The sequence below is a fragment of the Ictalurus furcatus genome, chromosome 19, assembly GCF_023375685.1.
Source record: "Ictalurus furcatus strain D&B chromosome 19, Billie_1.0, whole genome shotgun sequence".
NCBI lineage: Eukaryota > Metazoa > Chordata > Actinopteri > Siluriformes > Ictaluridae > Ictalurus > Ictalurus furcatus.
This window is the reverse complement of record NC_071273.1, coordinates 11,764,874-11,791,590: the sequence shown is the minus strand read 5'-3', so window position 1 is coordinate 11,791,590 and position 26,717 is coordinate 11,764,874. Positions and strand designations below refer to the sequence as shown.

Sequence of the window (26,717 nt, the reverse complement as noted above, 5' to 3'; positions counted from 1 at the left end):
TGTAAAGAAATTTAAATCCATGTGCAATTGTGCTTAGTGCTGTAATGCCCAAGAATGCACATGCACACAAAACAAGAGGGCTGTTTCACACTCGGCTATCCTGCTCACAAAGGCAGCACTAAGGAAGACTGGACAGGCTTTTGAATCAAAGGGCAAGCTTCAGGAGGACAATGCTCACACCCTATTCACTGTTCCCAAACAGCCAAGCTCCAGAGCCAAACCATGGTGTAAGCAGCCATCAGCTCAGCCTCCGAGTGGCTACAAAAGGCTTACGATCACCATGACGATAACCCCACAGCACAAACAAACCTAGGATGTGGGGTAAGACAGGGGCACAATGACTACATCTTAAGGGCTATGCCTTAAATCGCTCAGAAATGATCAAATGGAGCTGTTCCTTATGGAGTGGTATTATATAGATTAGCTAACTACTAATTAAAAGCAACTTGCCTAGCTATTGTCACACTGTCTAAGACCCCAATAAAATCTTATTTTCTGTAACAGACCGCACAATAACTACTCATGCCCTTAATGCCACTACTGTATTTGTTGCTTTTCTGTGAGTTTTTCATCATCCTATACCACCCTCCCATTAGTGGCCTTCAGACGAGTATCACAGCAATGGTAACACTCTGACAATTTGATATTAAAAAAATGATCTTTGGACTGGGGAAGATGGCAGAGTACCCAGAGGAAACCCCTGAACCATGAATAGAACATGCAAACTCCACGCACACATGGCGCAGGCGGGACTAAAATCCCCAACTCCAAAGGTGTGAGGCAAATGTGCTAACCACTAAGCCCCCTATGATGAACATCACTTTAGGTATTAAAAGAAAACTGTGAGAAAGCAAGAGATAATTAAAGAACGTAACATGGCAAACAGAGAGAGCTCAGCTCACACAAACCCAGCAGTGCTTTTGCAGCACGCATGCCAGAGCAGCACTGTCATCACTGTAATAATAGTACGTCTGCATTTTATCAGCCGGCATGGAGGAGATGCAGCACCCAACACTCCTGCCATGAAGAAGCATGTGCAAAGCAAGCGCAACTGGAAGTCACACATACTCTCGTTCACAACAATCCTATTCATCTCATTAACCACATACCCCCTCCCCCTCCCCCTCCCCCAACCCCCTCTGCAAACTACTCAGCAGCATGCAGGCAGATTTCTAACTAAGCATAAAGACACCTTTTATTATGCTAATGCTACATTATTTCTACACATAAAAAAAAGACATGCACCAAAAATATCTTTAAAAAAATTACTATAGGGCATTACGAACAATATTACCGAGTAAATGCACTGTATACTTGTAAAGCTTTTCTTTAGAAGAACCCGATGGAAAGACTTCACAAGATTGTAATAAGGGGTGCCTGCTGGACAAGCAGGTTTAACAACATTAGCTGAAGCTAGAATGTTTTTTACTTAGGCGGATGAATTAGCCTTCAGGAATGACAGATCTTTTCAGAATCAGGAACACGCAGGTATGTGGAAATCCTGATGAAACCGAGTGGAATAAATTGTATTACAATGCACTCATATAACACTCAGATCCTGCTTCACCTAGTGGCCTAGTGGTTGATCATATTCAGAGAAAATAAAGATGCTGGCCATACTCAAACAGTACACCTAAACACCAAAAGGTTCACCAACAACTTTTGCTTTGTCGAGGTCGCAATTATGATGTGCTACATCAAAAACATTTTAGAAGAAGTCAATGATATGATATATTTACACATTCACCCCCTCCATGGGAATTCATACTTGTTTGTTTCCCTTAGTCTCTATTAGTGCACTTAACTAAGTAACTAGGTTGCTAAGGTTATTAAATTACACTGACTGTCACTTTCAGCCTGGTCAAGTAGGTTTCCAGGCAACCAAAGGAGTGGTACTTAAAGTAATTATTTAGTAGTAAGCTTATTATATACAAATATTTTCAGAAATCTCATTTTCTTTAAGACTGAATCTAATTCAAGTATTTTCTTGAAATCTAAACATTCTTACAGCGTGCTTGTTCTAGAGACGGTGTTGCGATGTGCTAAGCAAGTGCTGAAGTCCAGCAGAGGTGGGATCAAGCCCATCACCAACAGCAAACAGCACACCTTCCTGAGTAAACACGATCTACGCGGTGTGATTGCGGCAGGGAGGATGTGGAGCCTGAGTTTGCTGGCCTCTAGATAACACAAAGGGTGATCAGATACAAGCGCCATCTCACACACACTCACACACACACACACACACTGGAACAGTTCTGTTATCTGTGATGTATGTTCAACCAACTTTAAAGCGTCAGTATGTAAGATTTTGGTATTTTGCCCTCTCTGGTAAAAATGCTACTTAAACCTACTTGCAGCAGAACATTTTATGATGTGGGTATTTACTAAGGTACTCGTATAGAGGACAGGGGCAGCTGCTGTCCCTGGTATGGAACACGTCAGCGCCAGTGGAGATTGATCTCATTCCTGCCATTGCAAAACGAACTGAGGGCCCCTCACACATGAGGAGGCTTGCTGGGGGGCAACTGTCTGGGGCAATGTGTAGGGGTGGGAGAGGGCAGAGAAAGGGCAAGAAATACGGCACCGTCACTCAAATATATTACAGCTGGTACATGTCAAGTAATCGACAGCTATACCAAAGGTGTGTCCCAAATCGCATATTTATGTACTATTCTATGCCATTTTGTAGTTTAAACATTACTTATTTGTAGTATAAGCATTACATGCGTTTGACGTCATTTGCCATCGACTGGGAAACTACTTTCATTTCCGGATAGTAAAAAAAAATGTTAGTGTTCTACTTGAGATGATACTATCCTTCTAAAATTCCCACACCAGAAGGTAGAGTACATAGTGCATAGTGTAAGTACACAGTGTATACTACGTCATTTGGGACACAACTCAAGTCTTGATACTCTCTCTTTTCACCAGAGATGGGTAGTTTGTAAGAAATAGTACAAAAAATTGAAATCACCTTTGTGACAGTACTGTATTTTGAAATTGTATCATCATGCTGGCTCAATGCTCGGAGCTCTTTACACATCAGCAAATTCATAGTGACATTAATTGAGTAAACTGTCATTGTCACTGATTACATCAAATGGCTGAGAAATGTTAAGAACATTACATCATAGTAGAAGGTTTATGTGAGTGGACTTGTGTTGTACTTTTTAAAAAGTAATGCCACACATATTTATACTTCATTGTATCAATTACACTTTCAGAAGTAGAGGTACCAAACTATACATTTCCTTGTTGCTGGCATGGTAGTGTGCATCTTTTACCTGGAAAGGTGAACGTGGTGTAGCTTTAATTAGCTCAGGTCCACTTATGCAACTTAACTATTTTTAAAGGTATACTATATTCCCGTTTCCATGTGAATGATTTATACTAAAGGTACCAAAAAAACAAAAAAAAAACGGTGCCACCCCAGTGATAAGGAACATTACAGTTTGGTACCTTTATTTCTGAGAGTGTAGGGGTGGGTTACATAACAATATTGTTATCGTGATAAATTACAGTATATCACACACTTTTCTGAGAGTATCACCGTTGATATTGTCAATATTTCTGGTATACTGACCATCTTCATGTTTCATAAAAGGCATTCTGACCAATTGTATCAACTACCAATTAAATCTGCTTAATAACCAATATTGATTATGTCACCATATAAATAATTAGGCAATTACTATTAAGCACATATGATTTCCTCCCTACTGTTCTTTGTTATATAATTTATTTTTAGGCAGTTTGTGGTATTGTAAAGGTTTCTGGTAAATGTATTAATACATATTTATTTATTTATTTATGACAGATTTTTGTCAAACAGTTTTTTTTAACTGCAGCACTATTCTTTTGCTGACAGGTTTTTTAGCAAAGCTACTGTTACACATCTCTTATCATCTCTGGTAGAAAATTACTATGATATGATAGTACATGTCTTCACGTAACATGACATCAGAAGATCTGTTAACTGCTTGAATTAAAAAGTTTAACACATCCTGAGAACAAGGAAAGGTCTCAATGACCACAAACCCAAAAGCAAAACCAAAGGCTGTAGGAAACTGAATAGTAATGAAACCGTTGAAACCCTCTAAAGCGGCACTCACACCTCATTGTCTTTCGGCCCATTACTTGCTTTGTGCGGTGAGACGGTCTTAACTGTCATGCCACCTGCGAAGAGGGAGTCCTATAGGCTCAACTTTAACACTGATTCTGCCTAAGAAGAGCTCTTTTGACATGGAAAAGACCCGCCGCATTCCCACCCCCTGTTCCTTTGTCAAAGTGTTTGCGCTGGAGAGAAACTCAACACACTTCCAGATAACACGCAGAGTCACTAATGCGGCAAAATTGAAATGAAATGAGTGCAATTTTCTAAAAGGCATTGAATCACATTCAAAGTCCATTTGGAGCAGATAAACAAAACAAAACAAGTCCCAGACTGCAGTGCTACAAAGAGGAATGAGCTGGACTAATTTCTTCAAACATGAGAGGTAGCATATGTTTTAGATTCACCGAGACCCTCAGAAAAAAAAACACAGTGCTTTTTGTCTCAGGCTTAAAGTAGCCAGAAGAACATTGTGTGTAAACAGAAGCCTGAATTAAACTCTGAGAATGTGGTGATGTGACCTCTTCTGCTTTTCACTACTTAAAAACAAAAGGTCACCACAAGTCCATCCAGGTTAGGACCTAGGAAGTGTGTGTGTGTGTGTGTGTGTGTGTGTGTGTGTGTGTGTGCTTTTGCATCATTAAAGCATCAAAGACGATCGATTCAAGCTTTATTTGTTCAATTTGCGTTGATCGCGTGTGATCAATGTGCGTTTGGTCGGTCAACCCAGTTATGTCTTAAAGTGATCGTATACTGACCATTCTAACACTGTTTTGTATGTGGTCTGAACAACGCAAGAAATTTTCTAGTGGGATCAGAATTTAGCCCACATTTCTGTATCCAAATTAAAGTTTAGCAGTGAAACCAGAACCTTTGGTTACTGCTGTACAACAGCACTAGGGTTTGGTTGTGTGAGAGTCAAAGCTCAGAGAGAGAGAGAGTACAGTTGGAAGTGTATTTGATCTGGCTAGTAGATTAAGCAAGTCATTAGCTTGGCTAACAAGCTACTTGGCATTAGCTTTCTTGGCTTAGATTAAAGAAAAAAGTTCCTCCACCTGATCCCCATACACACAGATGTTTGAGGGAATAAAAGTAAAGAAGACCCGAATGCACACAACGACGTCCTGGACTTCAAACTCTGACTCATCCTCGTGGAAATTAGATAGAGCCCATTCGACCTCTAAAATGTAGCAGCAGCACGTAGATCATTTTCCACATCACATGGATTCCGTATGAAACAGAGAATGCTATTGTGTGAGCTGATTCAGTGACCATTGTGAAACTGGACCTACTTTAACATTAATGTAATTTGAGAGGCCGTGAATTAAGTTCAGTGTGTGGTTGTTAACACCCAAGGTTAAAGCTGCTGTTTTTCACATCTTGTTGGGAGACGAGAGCACACGCATACACTGTAAGGTTGTGAACAAACATCTATAATGGCTTTATGAGCAGGAGAGGAGGAGAAACCATCCTTTAAGAAAGAATGACAGGAGTTCTCCAAAGAGCGACAACTTTAAAAGGCGGCGCAAATTCAATACGACTAAGCTTAGCCTGAAGGGTGAAAAAAAACACCTTTTGGATATGTAAGCCCTCTGAAGCTTATTTGAATAACGACTGACAACCGTGGCCGGATATATAAAGGTGCATATACGTCCATAGACACACATGGAGAGATAACAACTTGACTCCCAATATTCAGAAACATTTCAGAGAATTTTCAGATTTCTAACATTCAATGCATTTACATAGGCAACGTTTTTTGCACTAACCTCTAGATTAAGTTTAGAGGGTTGAATTAAAAAAACAACTTATGAGAGTAAAGTATGCCATTTCAGACACCAGTAGCACATCCTAATGCTAAAAATAAAGGCCCAGGGATTTGTTGTTATATACGTACGTATGTGCTCCCATTATCTGCTGGCATTGCTGCACACTGGTAATAACAAGCATATTGAATTACGGTAGTCCATCTCAGTGTAGCACAATCACTGGTAAGGATAAAGAGAGAAAACAGGAGGGCCTTTGAAAGAAAAATCTGAGGATCTGAAGAAGGAAACTGGTCTTAGTAGGAGCAGTTACCATCCCAAGCCTCAATATCATGCAAAAATTTTTTATTCTGCAAGCATTCTCTGTCACTCTTCTGATCTGGTGCCTGTTAAAGCCCCTTGGTGTGAGAGACAAAGACATGTTGTTAACAGTGCCAGAATGGGGACGGCGGAGAGTGCGGCAAAGTGTGTTGCGTTACACTGGAACAGGTTCTCAGTGTCCCATACTGTGTTTGACCTGTTAGACACAATCTAAGCTCCTGAGCATAAAGGATAACACATGAGACGAGAGAGGGAAGCAGTAAAGCTGTAGTGATGTGTGTTTCAAGGGAAACACATCAACACTTACAAGGAATCTTCACTAATCGTTCACTAACAAAAGAGTGAGGGCATAGAACTTGGCTAGAACTTATACCATGGATCGAAAGCGATGAACTAATGTGAATCTAGCTGTCAAAACACAGCCATAACTTAACCTTGGTGAAACCTGATTTTAGGCAAAATATAGACCCAAACTCACAATTCTGACACTTTTGAGCCAGCACTGAAATGTCAGTAGATATAGATATTTGCTTTTGATGACATTTTTGGTTACAAATACAAGACGTGAAAGTCTCAAATGCAGGAACTTGCATTTGGGACACTCAAATCTCAGTAAAACTGTGATTGCCACAACTGATTTCTGCCCAGAATCATCAGCTATTAAGAAAGAGAGTTCTATAGCTACGTGCAAGTCAGAACATTTTATGAAACACTTTTATGTACTAAATCCATAGCGAGATCTTGAAAGCATGTACAAAAGCAAATATAGACAACAACATGAAGAACAAATTAAATTTATATATACACATGTAACACATGTAAGGAACAAAACACAATGGGGCATGCTGTTATAGGAAAATAATCAATGATGGTGTGGTGTAATGCTGCCCAAAGTTGATTCATTTTCCAATAGCAACAGAACTCAACCATGACAATTTGCCTACATTACAATATTGAATTTATTATTGCGTGACGTCATTTTTTTTTTATCCATTTATAGTTACATTTAATGTTGTAGAATGTACATAAGACAAGTTAACTCCTGGAATCACTTACATTATATACAGCTATAAACAATTAACCCCCTCACCACTCTACCTTGAAGTTAATCAGACAACTAAAAGGAGCTTGCCATGATACTGAATAACCAGAAAGCGCAAGGTCCTCTGTCCTGAAGACTCCCTCATGGCGGAAAACTTACTGACCATCACGGTGCACAGACGCTGGAGACTTCTTCCATAAACAAACATAATAAATAAGTAAATATCTCCTAACAGAATGTGTCATCATCATCTTCAGCTTCTTAATTATTGCCCTGATGGTGGAAATGGGCATTTTCAATGCTTGTGCTATTTTCTTATAGCCACTTCCCATTTTGTGAAGCTCAACAACCTTTTGCTGCACATCACAGCTATATTCATTGTTCTAACCCATTGTTATGAATGACTAAGGGAATTTGGCCTATGTGTTACCTCATATTTATACCCCTGTGGAACAGGAAGTCATGGTTGAACAATTTCCTGTTCCTAGTCACCCAGGTGTACTAGACAAAGGTCAAATATCAATGGGAATATACTTCAAATATATTTTCCTCATATGAATTCATAGGGGTGCCAATAATTGTTGCACACCTATATTTAAAAGGATATTTTATTTTTTGATAAACCTGTGTTCTGTTTAAAATTGTTTGATATTCATGAGAGCAGAGTATTTATGTACATTTTTAAACAAAAGATCAAAAGGTTAAACAATACAGACAAATTTTCACAGCCTTCTATTCTCATATTTACCAAGGGTGCCAATATTAGTGGAGGCCACTGTATACGAGTGCATATCAAAAAATTAGAATATTCTGGAAAAGTTCTTTTTTTTTTCTAATATTTTGAGATACTGTATTTTTCATTTCCATGAGCAAGAATAAAACAAAAAAAGGCTTGAAATATTTCACTTTATGTGTAATGGATCTAGACTATATGGAAGTTTCACTTTTTGAATTAAATTACGGAAAAAAATGAACTTTTCCACGATATTAAAATTTTTTTGAGATGCACCTGTATACATCTACCATACGAGTCCACCTGTGAATGAATAGTTACTATAGAAACAATACTACATTAATATAAGGCTGTGATTTTAATTTCAGTCAGCTACTGCTCTAAAATATTAATCAACACCTTCGGACAAAACAGCTTCGCGAATTCAGTAGCATCGCGGTATAAATGTGACCAAATCCCTCAATGTAGCTTCTCAGTATAGGTGTTAACTTTCTGAAAAGAAAAAAAAAAAAAAAGTAACTTGAAAGAAAGGAAACAAAAAACAGGCTAGGGTCTGTAGTAGGATATCATTTTAATAAAAAATAAAAAAAACACTTTTTAAAAAGGCATTTCTAGAGCCCATCAAGGTTTGGGTCATTCATATCTTTTTGGTTGTGTTCTCCCTGAGGCCAGAGATGAAACAGCTAGAAAGTGCAGAATTCTGCTGTACTAAAGTCTGTAATTAGGCTTCCAGACCCATTCGACTGCTCCACTAGAAGCGGTCAAACTAGAAATGAATGCAATTGGTCAAGTACTAGTTCTGCTTCAAAACCTCGCTGAAGCCAGAAAGTCTGGAGGACATAATTAAAGACCACGATTAAGAACCCTGTGACAATTCATAAATTAAGTGAATTTACAGGTGGGTACTGACATTTGAGTCTTACAAAGCTTCACATAATCTTCACATAATTCCAACTGCATTTTAGTGCCAAGGCAAAATGTAGTTAGACAACCTTTTAACAGTCTGCCATATTTCAGTGCACACCGTCCTAGAATAACCCTGTCTCTGTCTTTGAGGCTTATTGTCTTGTTTTTCATTACTCCCACTTTTGGCATTAGAATGAGATCACATCCCCCACATTTCTGTCTTGGCTCCTGAATGAGTCTGCAAGATTAAACATGAATCAGATTCCTTTCCTGTTCATTTAACAGAGCTTGCGCTGTTAGGTTAGGTTAATTGATGTTCCTATTTCGGTAGGCCCCTGGTTGCTCGCTGAAGTCTGTACACAAGATAAGGACTGGTTGCACGTCAACCGGGATTAGTTTATTTTGAAGAGCAGGGAAAAAAAGGCATTCACCTTAATCAAAAAGAACCACAAATATCTTTCCTCAAATATCACTAAACACATACATCTGTCTGTCTACAGCACAGATTGTAGAAGGTCCATGTATAAAGAGACAGAAGGTGCATGAGCCAGACAGACTCAGTAATCTAATAACAGTTTCTATAGACACTGTGGACAGATATAGCAGCTGCACCAGAGGTTTCTCTGAAAACAGACAAGGATTGGCACAGGGCAAATTCCACACATAGCGAGTAGAACTAATAGAAGAATTCCCACTATAGAGATGAGATATAAAAATCAGTCGAAAGTTGTTGGGGTTTTTTTTTTAACCAAGTATCCAATTCGTTTCAGAAATGAACGTGTTTTTATCGATGGCTAAATCTTATCAGATTATGCCTAGTCCTCGATCCCTTTCATGAGGCACTTATAGCACTTATATTCATCTAACAACTGATGAGTCAGTTAAGATCTTACCAGCTGATTAAAAGCAAATATTTAGTCTTTAAATAGTTACACAATTTTATTTTATTATAATAGTCAATTAACTGCCATTTTGTTCCCTTTGATTTTTTTTGGCAGCTGAGATTTTGTTTATGAATGTAGTCCAACTATTCAAATATTAGGATCGTTGGTTAAACGTTTACAATAATATATTTCCTGTTTATTGGAGCCTTTCCACCAAAACAGCACATTAGTCGCCATTATTTATTGGCCTAAATACTTTTTGAATGAATAAGAATTGGATTAAACCTATTCAATTCAAGTGACCAGTCAAACAGGTTAATAACTATAAGAACTCGATAACACTACTGTATTGGGACATGACTTTGAGCACCACTGATTCTGACACAAAGCGCGTCAAATCTCAGAATTATAGGCAGAAGGTACATGAGACCACGAGACTTGTAATGCCAGACACACTGACCTGCAGTACTGAGAGGTTAAAGGGCAGAGGGTCATGTGGAGTACGTGACCTTACACCTGGGGAAGAGAATACCTTGTTATGACAACAGGCTGAAAAAAAAGGAAAAGCAAGACAGGGCTCATGTTAAACTGACCGGAGAAGAGCAATGGTGATTTATACACTAGGCCTGAAGGTGACTGGGTGTATGAATATGTGTTCCCTCTCTTCTTGTCCTTTCTTTTGTGCAGCTGCTATATGAATGGCAGGAGTAGATGTACAGACACAGCTGGCCACTGCCTCTGAGCCTGTTGTTTCCCACACACTCTTTTTTTCCCTTAACATACACTCTAGCTGCTCTCTTTCACACACAAAGCCATAGCGACATGTACACATCAAACTTCAACATATCAAACGCAATTACAAATTCAACATCCTTGGCATTCAGCGTCAACAGTCAACAGACTATCGCTTAAAAACGGGATCTAAGCAACTTAGACATTCTCTCATGTCTGTCTCATCCTACACGGTTGCGGTTTTGATTTCGTTCCATTCCATCACTTAATTTGAACGTTTATTGAGAGGATTCAACAGTGGCCTACGTCGTAAACAAACAGATTTTCTGTTTTCCCTGTACATGAATAAAAGTGTAAAAATGGTAAATGGCGCACTTATATAGCGCTTTTATCCAAAGCGCTTTACGCTGTGTCTCATTCACCCATTCACACACACACTCACACACCAATGGTTGCAGAGCTGCCATGCACGGTACTAACTTGCCATCGGGAGCAACTTGGGGTTCAGTGTCTTGCCCAAGGACACTTCGGCACGTGGAGTCGAGAATCGAACCACCAACCCTACGATTAGTGGACAACCCACTCAACCACCTGAGCCACAGCCGCCCCATGTTCATCCAGAGTAGAAGTATGTACAGTACACTAAACATGTAGTACATAGAGATTAGAGAAACAGATAGCTTTCAGGCTGGAGTTGTAAAAATAGCCAATGGGGTTGAAACTGAGATAAACTTGAATGATTTGGAGTGAGAAATGTGAAAAAGCCCAGCTATTTGAGTCTTGTAGCAGCCCATAAAAAGCCTGAATCAGTGTGGCTACAGGGCTTACATGTATCAGCAAGCTTCCGCTGCTGACCGCGGGCCAGAGATGTCAGACTCCAGTCCTGTAACACCACAGCACTAAAGAGTTTAACAATCGACCCTGTTTACCACACTGTATTTTACTAATCAGCTACTTCAGAAGCCTTGGTGTTAGGAGATGAGAATTCTCTGTTGGACTGTGGCTCGCTAGGACCTGAGTGTGGCATTCTTGCTGTCGTGTTTACACAAGTTAGCACTCATCATCTCCTTGAATGCCACACACAGCATCATGTCAAGTTGAAGACATCTGACAAAGCACAGATCTTCAACTTTCACATATAGTATTTGAGCGCTGGCCGCCAGAGTCTTTTTAGCCATCACCACAAGGTTTATCACCTGTATTTATCCGCTCAAACAGAGCGGACAGGCAGCGCACCCAAATCAATACTCTTCACAATGGCGAGAGCCACCATGCTTACACAGAGACTCCTCAGATGATGGAGAAAAAGGCTCGAGTGATACAGATAAGGGGAGATTAGATTGCAGCTGGAACACCTAGCCCTCATTCCTGCTTGTTTGCCATGCTAAATTAGTTTTTTTGTAGGGAGGACATACCTTTGTTGTGACTATAATGTTAACCTACTTTTATCAGACACGGAAATCTGCAAGTTATTGGTTCAAAACACAGTGGAGTGTTCAGTGTGTTAAGGTGACAGAGACTCAGTTACGGCAAATTCAAAGAACCTCTTCATTAGCTAAAAGCTAAGGTCTAGCTCAGAGCCAGTCTGCGATTCTGCCTTCAGGCCAATTTCCTTTCCCCTGAGTCAGGGGTGAAGAGGTCATACAAGCAGTGTTAATGGTTACCTAACATTTGACATGTGGGTTGGTCTGTAGCATGGAGAAAGGAGGGGGTTGATATGCATTACTTTAATTGGATTGAAAGAAACCGAGAGAGAGAGAGAGAGAGTCAAAAGGGCAGAAATAACTAACTGAAAATGTATAAAATCATTACTGAGAGAGGGAAGGAGGCTAGGAGAAATATAAACGCCCAAAGACGTAGGGGTCATGGAGACAACGAGGTAACCAATGTCACATTATCATGAATGAAACAAACTGGACAGCGAGGGAATGCTGGTCGCTGCTGTCCTACAAAGGGCCAACAGCGAGCATGGACACTGAGCTGAAGAACAGCAATCATGAGAACAAAGAGTAAGCCATAAAGCCACAGGCAACACACAAAAGCGCAAGAGAGGCTCACTGAATGGGCTGTATGCAAAATACAGGTTGCAAACGAGCAGGAAGAGGAACTCATGACACAAAAAAAGGATGGAAAGAAAGCGAAAAAGCAAGAAAAACTAAAGGAGGCTGAAATCCCTGATGTAAATGAAATGACAGAGGAAAAAGAGCAGTAGTATGTCATGGTGTACCACTGTACTAATATAATAATGTACATACTGTATGGTCTCAAAGACAGTAATCTCGAACTGACAAGGCTGCACACCCGGCCTTTATGACAAATTGAAGATAAAATTGGTGATCCAGTCTCGATGAATAGCAATAATTCATTAATGACAGATAAGACAAGCTGCTGTACAACACTATTACTTTCAGCACTGCCTTTACATTCATGCTCCCGCACTTGATATAATCTAGATCAAATAAACACTGCCAGCAAAGAATTCACTTTCACCAGGGATGGATTCGAAAAGACCAGCAACAGTAACTTAATTCTTACATATAAAAGAACACCTCCCACAGCAAGAACAACACATCAATAAAAAGTACAAACAGTTTAAAAGCGGCAGAACCGGATCCTGCTACAGCCTGGAGCAAGCACATGGTTGAGACAGACAGATAATCAGATCAGTCAACAGCATTATGCTCGGTTCAATGCACTTCTTTTGAGACGCATATATTAATAACATAAATCACCTCGAACCAGTTAACACATCAGCAGTGTCTAAGGGATCTTACCTGTGACAGATACTTTCATGGTGGCCTCCAGTGGTCTGTTATTGTCCAGGTCTCGGCTAAGTTTTAGCTCTCCGGTATCCGGATTTAGAATGAGCAGACTTAAGTCATTCCCTTCCACAAAGCTATACTTAAGTTTATCGGACACGTCCGGGTCATGCGCTGGTACCTTCCCTATAACCCCAGCAGGAAAACTGTTGGATTTATTAGTGATATAGTTATTAAAGATAATCTCAAAATTCTGCAGGACAGGCTCGTTGTCGTTGACATCGACCAAACGGATGTGGACAGTCGCCCTGCTGACTAGCGGGGCAGATGTGGCCTGTACTACTATAATGTACTCTGTCTTTGTCTCGTAGTCTAAATCCGTGAGCGCTTTTAGATCTCCAGTAAAGATATCCAAGTCGAATACCTCGGGGATGTTTCCTTCCACTATTTGGTACATGATTTGAGCGTTAGTTCCTTCATCTGGGTCTTTGGCAGTTATCCGTGCCACCACAGAATCTATCGGGCTGTTTTCCTTGACATCGATATAAAGCTCATCCTCCTCAAACACGGGCGCGTTGTCGTTAATGTCTAGCACAGACACCTGGATCTCCACTGCTGCTTTGAGGGGAGGAATTCCTTTATCTACTGCATAGGCTTTTAGGTTGTAGACTGGAATGTTTTCCCTGTCCAGTTTCCGGTTTGTTCTGATGATTCCTGAAAACTGTTCAATAAAAAAGTCTCCTTCTCCATCATCACCACCCTGGAAGGTGTAGCTTACCCTCCCATTAGATCCAGAATCCTTGTCTGAGGCAGAGATCTGGAGGACGCTGGTGAACTGAGGTGCATCTTCGAACACTGTACCCTGGTACTTCTCTCGGCTAAACTGAGGGACGTTATCGTTGGCATCCTCAACGATGATCTCCACATAAGTTGTGTCTGACTTCTGGGGGATGCCGTTGTCATGAGCGATAATAGCCAGAGTGTAGGAGGCCTGGTCCTCATAATCGATCTCCATCTGTGTGGTGATGGCACCTGTGTCTGAGTCGATCGCAAACTGTGGGACTTTGTCTTCCATGATGTATGTTATACGCGCATTCTCACCCGTGTCTTCATCTGTAGCACTGATTACCACAACGGTGGACCCAATAGGCTTGTCCTCACTGAACAGTACCTGGTAGTTGGCGCTCTGAAACACGGGTCTGTGTGTGTTGGCATCGGTGACGTTGATGAAGACCTGTGCTGTGTCGTAAAGTGTGCCGTCTGAAGCGGTGATAGTCAGAACGTACTGTCGTTCCTGCTTGTAATCCAAAGGCAATGCAAGTGTGATGAGACCACCTCCGCTTTGACTGGTGATAGCAAACCTGTTCCGGGTGTTGCCACTGGATATCTGGTAGGTCACTACGCTATTGATGTCCTGGTCCACAGCTGTCACTGTCAACACGCTGCTCCCCACCACAGCATCTTCGTTAATTTTCAGAGAGTAGATCTTCTCAGTAAACGTGGGTGCATTGTCATTCACATCCAGCACTGTTATACTAACGCTAGCAGAAGAGGACATCACAGGGATCCCGTTGTCCCTGGCTTCCACACCAAAGGTGTAATACTCTGTGGTTTCTCTGTCCAGTGCAGCACTGGCTGTAATCCAACCCGTGCTATTGTTGATGGTGAAGGGGAAACCTGGGGAGGTGTCTGTGAGACGATAATCCAAGCGGGCATTTTCACCAGAGTCTGAGTCAATGGCCTGGATATGAATGACTGAATACCCAATGGGTACGCTCTCCAAAATGGTCGCCTGGAAAGGAGTGCTTACAAACATAGGCGCATTGTCATTTATATCAATGACTTGCACAATGACTAGTCCAGTGCTGTTAATAAGAGGGGGTCTGCCTCCATCCTGGGCCTTAATTCCGAGACTATAGTCCCTGTGTGTTTCATAATCCAGGGGGTTTATAACATCAATGACACCAGTCAGAGAGTGAATGTAGAACTGGCCTTTCACATTGCCTTTGATTATACTGTAATGAACTTTGGCGTTGTTGCCCTCGTCTTTGTCCGTGGCTTCGACCTGAGCCACTCGGGTGTTGACAGGCACATTCTCAGGCACCTGGACCACATATCTCTTCTCACTAAACTGAGGAGAGTTATCATTCTCATCTTCTACAGTTATATGAACTGTAGCTGTCGCACTGCGGGGTCCTGGGTCCTTCCCTTGGTCGTTTGCCTCTACGATGAGCATATATTGCGCCAAGGTCTCTCTATCGGGACGGACTCTGACCCTCACGAGTCCATTCCGCGAGTCAATCTCAAAGATGGAATTCACGCCATCGCCGTTCACAATTTTATAGATCATGTTGGCGTTGGAAGGCGCGTCTTCGTCGGTGGCCCTCACCGTCATCACCTCAAAGCCAACTTCAACGTTCTCCCGAATGCTGACCCTGTATTCGGTCTGCTCAAAAACAGGGCCGTGGTCATTGGTGTCTCTGACCGTGACGGTGAGGTACGACGTAGCAGAACGCCGAGGGGTGCCAAAGTCGGTGGCTGTTACTTTAAACACATGGGTGTCCTTGAACTCCCTGTTCAGGGGCTGCTCGGTTTCGATGCTACCTGTCTGAAGGTCGATCCGGAAGAAGTCATTGGACCGGCTATCAAACAAAGCCTCCATGCTGTACTCTATCCTGCCAGCTTCCCCGCTGTCCGTGTCCACAGCTTTGAGCGTGATGACGTGTGTGCCTGCCGGCTCGTTCTCGGGGACAGACACTTGGTAGTTGGGAAGCTGAAAGACAGGAGCTGAATTCACACTTCTTCTTCTTCTGCGCAGCTTCCATTCCTGAGCTTGGTGTTCAACAGGCCTTGGTGTTGTTTCCAAATTCAGCGTCACGCGCACACACACTGGAGCTCCTTGAGAGCCGTGCAGCACACACGTCACAGTCCTCTGTGTGCTCTGTCCCAAACAGATCTCATCCCGAGCAAACACACTGCCATTACGCACAAACACGTTCAAGCCGTCCGACACGCACGAGCGCTCCGAAAACCCCCTCACGTGACGCCGAGAGAAAGCAGGTACATAGTGCTCGAGGTTCACGAGCCGAGCACCTGAAGAAAAGCAGGAAGTCTTTCCCAGGCTGTGAAGGTAATCGACGTGAACATCAGGCTCGTTAAACACGCTCTTTCGTCTGTATTTAATAAAGCAGTTCTGTCCGTGTACGAACACGTTGACGTGAGCGACCACAGAGTCCCGAGTCGTTAAAGACTGGATCCTGAACCTCAGTGGTACCGGGTTACTCTGCGCCAGGCGCGTGCACTTCACCTCGCGCACGAGACTCACCGCTCCGTCATGCCGGTCCACTTGTACAACATTTACAAGCGGATTAGAAGTGAAAGTCCTTTCTAGTGTATAAGTCCAACCCGGTCCGAGGGATAAATCCAGCAGAACGGCTCCGGAGTGTAAAGTGTCCGAAAGGTGCAGGTCGAAACATCCGGCGAGAGACAGCGAGAGAATGAGCAGGAGACACACGGACACTTCCATCGTTCTTTAAAACAAAAAAAAGTTCCACACTTTCCCCAGAAATAAATCCCATATAAAGAAAACCATCAACTCTCCTTCTCCCGAAACTTTCTTTTATCCTTCATGGTAGTTTCTTTTTAAAACTCACCCCCAAAACTCCTCTTTCTCTTCCTCCACGCTCCATAGAGGTGTAACTGTCGCTGTTACTCCACCAAGTCCCAAATGACGCCAAGATGGCTCCGTGCGCTCGCGCCCTCCTCCTCCTCCTCCTGCTGCTGCTGCTTGAGATTAGCATAAAAACCCGGTGCGCGCGCGGGACATCACGCACTCCACCGGCGCATTGTCCTCCACCGTCCTCAAGCGCGTTTCTACCATTCACCTGTTCAACATTTAAAAGCAAAAACTTTCTCTGAACATCTTTTGTCGTCGTTGTTGTTGTTGTTGTTGTTTGGTTTTCGCAACCCCAATCTCTACTGTCTTAAAGCTTTATTTACAGATAAATAAAACTTTATTTATCTATTGTCTTTAAACGTTATATATTTATTTGTCTTTATAAACTTTATTTATAATGCTATATTTTAGAAATAAATAACTAAACAATATTTAAAGGGTTGTGTATGTCCTCCAGTGTTTGCCTGGGTAGCACTGTAAAATAAAATTCTCACAGAAATAACAACAGGGTTCTTTATTTATTTATTTATTAAATTTTTTATTTATTAGAAAATCTTCAGTATTTTCCAGTCGTTCCAGTTTTTGTATGAACACTGCAAAAAAAAAAAAAAAAACATCTCAGCAAGTGCAATAATATTGACTATAGGCCTAGCAAAAATGTATCCAGAATGTTTCCTATTATTGTAATAGACTGTAATAAACACGAGATTATTAAACGAGATTATTATTATTTCTAGACATTTTTTAAAAACACTCAATTCAAGCTTGAAACTGTTTTGTTCGATATCAGAAGATCATTTTTGCTGTTTTTGAACACATTTCTAGAAAGAAGCAAAAATGATCTGCCAACAGAATGAGAACATGTCAAGATTGCAAATGGTAAGAAATGTTAGAAATAGGTTTAATATTCTTATATTTGGTTTATTATCTTGTAATGGAAAATGTTAGATACATTTGACTCTGTTCAAAATATTTTCACTTGCTAAGATGTCCTTTTTTCAGTGAACAGGTTAAGTCAAAAATAAAATTAAAAAAAAATCATGTGAGAAAAGCACTACTAAAAAACAAGTATAGTGATGAAGATGATTATTAATAGGCTGTTATATGTCAGGATAAAATAATCTAGCCTATGAAAATCCTGCATTAGGCTAACTGGTGTGGGTGTGAGAGCCTATTTTTGGGAGTTTTTAGCCCAGTAGGAGAACCCAGCCAAATAAAAACCCAGTCCAATAAACTGCACTCTAGTGCATTTAGACCCTGTATGGGCTAAATCATTATAGGCTACTATAGTTCACATTTCTACAGATTTTGTGTTATCTGGTACTGCACAAATATGTTCAATAAAGTGAACCACCTGTTAATCTTAATTAAAGCTAGACTGAAATGTAAGCACTGCTTCAAATTTGCTTCAGATAATAGTTACTATGCCGCCATACATTTTTATATAATGCAGGTTCAAAGCAGTCAGAAGGAGAGCACTGGAAGGTGCAAAGTAAAAAGGATCAACTGAAGCCAGGCTTAGGAAAGAAGAAGGGAATGAAACCCGATCTGCAGTGAGGAACGAAATAAAAGAGCCAGTCAGTGAATTTAGGGAACAAATGTAAGCTGGAAAACAACCTGGTTTCTTATTAACTAGTATTCTGTTAATGTGTTGTGCCCGTAGAGTCATGGAGGCCCAAATGTGTTTAGATTTAGGGAGTTTATTAAATGTGTTTGCTTTTTCCAAGCAAGTGGCCCACTTTATATAAATCTGGCACCTGAACTAAGCATCTGAATCGAACAACCAGAATATAAAAATGGTAAGAAGGTGTAACACTATTAATATGAAAATAAAACGCTTGAGAATAAATAAATTTCCTAAATGACATTTCACAAAATGCAAAATAAAATGGCTCACAATTTTTTAATTCACCATAGATTTCTCTTCTGTTGCTTGTACTACATTTTGCAATTGTATTTTTGAAGCATCATATCTATCTATCTATCTATCTATCTATCTACCTACCTACCTGTCTGTCTGTTCATCCATCCATCTAGAATGTTCTTAGACTACAGCAAAATAAAATAAAAATGTAAAACTACAGAGTGAGGAAAAATCTAAACTGAAGAATGAAAATAAAAGAGAAATTAAAAAAGAAACAAAACAAATAATTGACAATGAATGAAAAACAACCACACATTTAAAAATAAATTTTAAAAAATTATGTTTTTGTTTTATTACTACCAAGCAAAACATGGTTAGCATTTTTTGCAAATAAAAATTTATTAAACTTATTTTTTAAGTAAAACTAAAATGTAGAAGTCTTTCCAGAATCTAATTAGCTAAGAAACTAACATGAAAATTGATGATAAATAATTACAATCTAATCCCGGTTATTCAGCAACAACTTTTTCTGCTAACTAAACTCAGCGCGCCCTCTAGTGGGCAAGAGAGAGAACACACTCTCTCTTTCTCTCTCTCTCATATAGATATATATATAGAGAGAGAGAGAGAGAGAGAGAGAGAGAATGCATCATTGCTCCATTTCAACATTGTGCCATCTCTAAGGTTTACGTACATATGTTCTGTTTTTTATGGTAAAAAAAAACCTGTTTATGAGATCGGAATAAATTTGTAGTTTTTTTTCTAAGGCAATAGGCAAGTCTTAGGCGCAATGTGATCATCAAATCAAATATCATATCTGCCTTTAAACACTAAAAAACTCAGTTCAATAAACATACAAGATAATATATTAAACCATCAAAAATCCATTTTAATGACAGGTAGCATGGTAGACATTTTAATGACTTAAATTAGTCATCTACATATGACAAATAGTGCATTCATTTAATACACATGGCATACTACAGCATGTAGCATTCTGGGTAGAGTCCATCATCAAACCAGGGCGTTTTAAAATGATTAAATGTCATTGTTTTTTTGGGGGGTTTTTTTTGCAGAAAACTGAATTTGTCCACGAACATTTCAAAAGTCTACTTATTTGTGCTCCTCTTCAGACGTGGGTGAGAATGAAATGTGAGGTAGTGTGTGAATGTACGTGAGTCCGTGTGCTGGTTCATTTCAGCTGGCTGCCTCTGGTAGCTGCTGACTGCGGCCTCTCTGGAGTGTGTGCTCACTGGGGCCCAGTCGAATAATCTTCCCGCTGCCTAGACACTCATCTCCTTTATACAACACGGCAAACTGCAAGAGACATGCACATACTGATCGCTGAGCGAATATTACAGTGTAGGACGGGTTAAATCATTATTAGGTGGAATATTTCTCCCTGTAATAATGAATTAATAATAAAAACATCATTCCTCTATAAATATAGGACACTATCTTTGGGGACAAAAAAGGGATTTGGAAAACTGCTTTAAAAAAGCTTAGCCAAAAATGAAGATGTTCCTTGTGTTAAAAAAATCAAACTGATTCATTAAATATCCTGTAATAAAGGAATAACCCTGGTAATATGCATCCATCCATTTATAAAATGACTTTTTACTATGATCAGGTCTTTGTACCAGCCAAACCAAAATTAAAATCAGGTCTGATAGCAAAGATGGTCAATTTCTAAGCAGCACACAAACCTGTGCTGTAATTCAGTGATGTAAACTACAGTGCTGTGAAAAAGTGATTTCTTCGGTTTTTGTGTACATCTCGTACTAAATAGTTTCAGAAATTAAAACAAAATCTAAGATAAAACAAAGGCAACATGAGTAAACACAAAATACAGTTTGTAAATGATAATGTTATTTATTGAAGCAAAAATAATCCAATATTAACTGAGCCTGTGTGAAAATGTATTTGCCAAATCTATGAAACTGCATTCGTAATGGGGTTCAGCTGGACTAGTCGCAACCAGGCCTGATTACTGCAAACCCTGTTCAATCAAATCAACACTTCAATAGAACTTTAATAGAACATACAGTACATTTCAGTAATTACACTTACCTGTCCAGGGGTCATTGCTCTCAGTGGCTGCTTTGTGATTATCCAGACTGACCCATCCAGATTCAGAGTCACACAGCAGGGGGCTGAGAAATACACAAACGCAACTTTACAGCGGGATTCATTTGTTTGTTTTTTTGTAGTCACCCATTAAAATACAATACAGCACTTAAGGTTTAGGCCACTTCATAAAGTCAGGCTTAACTGCTCAGCTCTAATCTTAAACTGGATCCTACATGAATCGTAAGTCGCTCTGAATAAATGCACCTGCTAATGGATAAATGAAAAATGTATGACATGTACTGTAGTACTAAATTATTACTATTTTAGACCACAGTGCTGTTAAATTCATGAATCTGATTGGTCAGGAGGTGTTGATGGTTCATTTACACTATCCGTTGTTACCCAGGTTACGGGTTCCCTTCTGAGTCTGGTTCCTCTCAAGGTTTCTACCTCATATCATCTTAGGTAGTTTTTTTTTTTTTGACCGTCGCCACCGGCTCGCTCAATAGGGATAAATCCACACACTTAAAATCTGTATCCTGTGTTTATATGTTTCTGTAAAGCTGCTTTGAGACAATGTCCATTGTTAAAAGCGCTATACAAATAAAATTGAATTGGAAGTTCATATTACACAAATTATTATATTAAACAATATAGTTTTCATCAAGGAGACATTATTTGGCATTTTTGGAAAGAGTCTCCGGTTTCAGTGCTTGTTAACAGTCCGAGTTAAAGCCGTCACTAAGTTTGACTGAAATAGAACAGACGGTTTTGCATGTTGCAGTTTCTCTGTAACATGATAAGCTGATCATGATACAGCGCTTGTCTTATTAACTTAAAGAGGGAAAAAAAAAAGAGAGGCTTGTACGGGAACTACCCTTTAAAGCTGTTATAAAGTAAGCGACAACAGCAACTAGTTTGGTTGATGATCCTCAACATTAAATGTAACTATACGTAAATGAATAAAACCTATTACGTGTTGTTCAATAATGAATGAAAACTTGTCAAATTACGGTTGTATATTAGGATTAAAACACACGAGGTTATTGAAAAATAAGCAGCTTCAGGGCAGTAAGAGTAACTCCTCTTCACGTCAGGCTGCATGGCATCACTCTGTCTTCGAATGATTTTCCCCTCTATGTAACAGCACCCCCCAATGTGTTTTATTCCTTATATATTATGACTCACTTAAAGGCATCTGGTGGATGAACCTGAAGTGACACTCCATCATCTGTGTGTGCACCAGTTCAGCAGGAGGCTCTCCACTTATCCAGTGGAAGCGATCTGTCCGTAGTGTGTCTCGGAGCAGTGCGGGATGGTTGGTAGTAGGACCCTGAGAAAGTGGAATAAGCTTCAGCTCAATAACATGAAACATTATATAACAAAAAGGTCCCACGAGCAATAAATGATGTATAACTCACGATAAATATTTCACCAGTCGTGGTATCTTTATCCACCACAAACCAAGGATCTTTTTGCCCTCCTATCCGGGCTCTTTGTCCCAAAGTAAACGTGAACCAGCCTGCGGGGAAAACGTACAATAATGTCACGATACACACAGTGGATTAGCTGATATTATAGTGCCACAAATTGATATTAATAACACATTTATAACGGCGCTTTAAATCCAGGCTCATTACATGGCGTTTCTCTGGACTCATCCTCTGACACATTTTTTTTACTTACATTAAAAATGCTCTTAGACTCAGTGCATTTCTCTCTCACAGACTGAACCAGTACGGATCAGATACAGTGAGTTTGTTTTAATATCAGCGTACGAATATTACAATATTTGAATGTTTTATGAAAATATAGAGGAGAACCCTTTCAAATAATGCTTATCCATGCTACAGAAACACAGCCAATTGTGCCAATACTTTAATCTTTAGTGAAAATACACAGTATGTGAGTGTGCAAACCTTACTAATCAACGTTAAACACAAGCTCGCATACGCAACTGTAATTAGTGAGCTCTAGCGCACTGCACCCTATCTGACGGCTGGACGAAATAGTAACGCTTTTATGCACATGTTGTCTGGATCAGCAATTAAATGTTTAGATGTAGGGCCAAATTCTCATGGGCTCATCGGCCAGACACTTCAAATAAAAACCTTATCATAAATAATAACATCTCACATACACTCACCATCCATATTAATAGGTGCACCTGCTCATTTATGCAGGTATCTGATCAGTCAATCATGTGGCGGCAGCACAGTGCATAAAATCATGCGGATACAGGTCAAGAGCTTCAGTTAATATTCCCATCAAACATCAGACTGGGAAAAATCTCTGAGACTTTAACCGTGGTATGGTTGGTGGTGCCAGATAGGCTGGTTCGAGTATTTCAGAAACTGCTGATCTCCTGGGATTCTCAGACACAGCAGTCAGCAGACTACACATCTCCCCATGTGAACATTAACCGAAGCTCCTGACCTGTATCTGCAGGATGTTATGTAATGTGCGGCTGCCACATGATTGGCTGATTGGATACCTGCATAAATGAGCAGGTGTACAGGTGTTCCTATTAAAGTGGATGGTGAGTGTAAATAACAACAGTCCATATACAATGCATACCAACATTCTGTGGGTGATTATTACATTATACTGACTAATATTCTTCATTTTATAAAACAATATACAACATAACTAACAATACAGAACATAACCGAAACCCTACCTAATGCACTATATTTGCTATTTAGCCACAAAATGTGGAGGAAGAACAGAGCCTAATTGACAAGGGCAAAAGTACATCTCTTTACACATTTAGTCAAGTAAGATGAAAAAATAATCCTGGTATCGGTATAGATTACAACATTTTCATACAACACACAATATATGGAAAAATACCTTTATGCTTTCCCATTATCTTCCCATCTTCAATGGAGACAAAATGTCCAGGTTTAGGCTCTAAATACTGTCACAGAAAGAGTTCCACATTCGGTCAGCCTCAGGTTTCATGACTTTAGGTAGTATTGTATTCCTCTACGCTGTATAAAATAACACATACCTGGAGGATAAAATCCTCAAAATGTCGCTCACCAATGAAGCAGATTCCCATGCTCTAGAAGAGATGATGCATGTTGTGTTTAGCGATTCAGGTCAAACTGTGCATGCATGTATGATCTCTCATGTCAGAAATCAAATGCAAAATGTCTAAAGGACAGAAATATTATAGCAAGCATGCCGTATTACCTCTTTCCTCTTCAGGACATGTTGGAACCCTGCCTCGGCTGCCATTTTCTTTACAAATTCTTTAGTGAGTCCAGACAGTGGGAAGATAGTCCGCCGCAGGGCGTCCTGTGAGATTTGGCTGAGGAAGAAAGTTTGGTCTTTGACGCGATCAGCACCTTGGTACAGCCTCACAGCTAGAAAACAGGAGATCCTTAAAAACTCACCCGCGCTATTTTCTAAAGAGATGGCGTAAGGCGACGTGACGACATGACTGCATACATCGCACAGAGACTTACGATTTCTGATCTCAAAACGATCTCTGAAGAGAAACTCTGCTGCCGGTTTGTGTGTCTGCTGGAAAACCTCCTCGTCTTCCTGAGATGTTCTCGCGTAGTGGCCGGTCGCCATGGCATCAGCACCTGCATAGTACACAGAATAGCTTTTTCATCACTACACATCAACATCACCATTAAACACAATGACACAAAGTATTCAAAGTGTACAGCCTCACCTAACACGTTGACTGTGTACTGATAGAAGTGCTTGAATTTGATATGTTTGTTGCATATTATGTCTGGATTTGGTGTCCTGCCTTTCTGGTACTCCCTAAGAAGATTACTTTAAGGGGGGAAAAAAGTGACAAAAAAGAGAATGAATTAAATGAATTATATGAATAAAAAACAGACTTGACGAGTAAATGGAGAATTAAAAGTAAATAAAAACAGAATTAAAATTTTTAAAAAAAACCCACAATATTACTAACTGAATACAATGTGGAATAAATGTTTTAGAATGGTTCACAAATAACCGAACTGTGCTGGATGCCTGATATACAGAACTGCACTTGAGCTGCACCTCAGCTGTCAAAAATACCAATGAAGTACCATACCTAAACACTTCATGCCAGTACTCTTTGACATAGGAGACCTGATGGAATGGCATATCCAGCATCCTGCACACTTTATAGGCATCTTCACAGTCTCTCTCCGAGTTGCACACACCCCTCTCATCCAGAGAGTCCCAGTTCTTCATGAAAACACCCGTAACCTGGTAACCTAAAGTCAAAACATCTAGCACAATTGAACTGCTGATACACTAAAATCTTATACACATGTAGTCACCTGAGTAATTACAATAGGGCTGTGCCATATCGTATCATTCATAATATACCAGCACAATTCCTCCCCGTGATACGAATTTATCATCCTGCGATATGGACGATATAGCTGACAACGTGTTTATGAGGATCTCACACGTAGAATGAGAACAAGCATAGCGGAGTTCCAACCCTAGTATGTAGTTTGAGAGGGAAGTCAGAATCGGTGTTTGCATTTCAAACTTGATTTGAATCATTATTGTGTCTATAGACTGTTTTGATGTTTTGCAGCACAGTTTAGGACTTGTAAAGTTTGCACTATTTAAACATTATATGCACTTTTACAAAAGAAAAGTTTGTTTGTTTATTTATTTATTTATTTATTTATTTAACAACATTTCCATTTGTTTTTCCTGGGCGTAGATTACGAATACTGCGAGTATCGGTGTTTGCATTAACACTGGAAATTCATATTCTATTTTCTAGTTTACTTAATTGGTATCGTTTAGCACGTGATAATGGTTAGGATTAAGTGTTACTATTTTGGATCAATGTTCGTGTTCGCACAGCTCTCAAGACTGTATGCTGATGTTACTCGTGGCCAAAAAGATAGTATTGAATAGTGTTACTATTTTCACATCATCATGTATATCCTTACCGCAGAAGAATAAATCATTAAATAAAATACTATGAAATATTGTGATACAGTTTTAAGTCTATATCGTCCATCCCTAAATTACAATAACATATACTTTCATGAATATGTTATTCATAAATGCTTCTACAACAGAGAGATGACGCTATATTGTGAATACACACCTACTTATAGTACTTGTGATATTCCCTGCAATATATGAAAAAGCCATTGGTAAGATCTTGATCTGACATGGATAAAGATTGGCCAACATCTGAGTGATTTTTGTGTTAGTGGGAAGTTAATATTCCATTAATTTTTCAATAAATAAAAAGAAAATTACTTACTTAAGATTGATCAGGATGACATCATTTTTCATTGACATCATAATCATTTAGTATAGCACTACTAAGTACAAAATATTCTCAGGAAAAATAAAATGATTCATGGTTTTGTGTCAAATGTCATTATGATTTTTTTTTTCTTCCATATTGTCTAGGTCACAGGTTCCCAATCCTGGTCCTGGAGTTGCCCTGATTCAACTAATCAGCTATTTAGCAGCCCTTCCTGAGTTGAAGCAGGTATGTTAAAGCAAGGAAAACACTAAATGTGCATGACAGGAGGTACTTCAGGACCAGGACCAGGACCCTGTGCCCTAAGCACCAGAATCCGATATTGTATTGAATTTCTCACCTCTTCTTTTGAGTAGAAGAGCAGCGACAGAGCTGTCCACCCCGCCAGACATGGCGCACACGACATGTCTCACTACACCCATGACATTTATTACCCCAATACCAGATTATTCGTTTTATTTCTCCAGAATATGTGTCCGAGGTGTCATGTTCGCGTACAGTGCGCCTCCATGTTTGTGGACCTACACAAAACATTGTCCGATAGGAAACCGAAACAGTTCTTTGGTTTTAGTATATTGACGCACTATCCAGTG

At 39.9% G+C, this 26,717-nt stretch overlaps 2 protein-coding genes across 5 annotated transcripts in view; both read right to left on the bottom strand.

Moving 5' to 3' along the window:
* celsr1a (cadherin EGF LAG seven-pass G-type receptor 1a) overlaps positions 1 to 17,122 on the bottom strand; it is a 96,951-nt gene extending 79,829 nt beyond the window's left edge. For all 4 annotated transcript variants that reach the window (XM_053649859.1, XM_053649858.1, XM_053649860.1 and 1 more), the window contains exon 1: positions 13,270 to 17,122. In XM_053649859.1, the coding sequence (XP_053505834.1) occupies positions 13,270 to 16,780 (3,511 nt within the window). In that variant the 5' untranslated portion in view covers positions 16,781 to 17,122. The remainder of the gene's footprint in view (positions 1 to 13,269) is intronic.
* A 2,350-nt stretch (positions 17,123 to 19,472) lies between these two features.
* Positions 19,473 to 26,659, bottom strand: trmu (tRNA 5-methylaminomethyl-2-thiouridylate methyltransferase). Its single transcript, XM_053650372.1, has 11 exons — positions 26,465 to 26,659; positions 24,931 to 25,096; positions 24,553 to 24,659; positions 24,338 to 24,460; positions 24,063 to 24,235; positions 23,878 to 23,931; positions 23,718 to 23,784; positions 22,286 to 22,386; positions 22,053 to 22,197; positions 20,865 to 20,947; positions 19,473 to 20,111 (listed from the first exon to the last, which is right to left on the bottom strand). Exons 1-11 carry the CDS (start codon positions 26,544 to 26,546, stop codon positions 19,992 to 19,994), a joined length of 1,221 nt encoding a protein of 406 aa, XP_053506347.1. The 5' UTR covers positions 26,547 to 26,659; the 3' UTR covers positions 19,473 to 19,991.
* Positions 26,660 to 26,717: the final 58 nt, after the last annotated feature.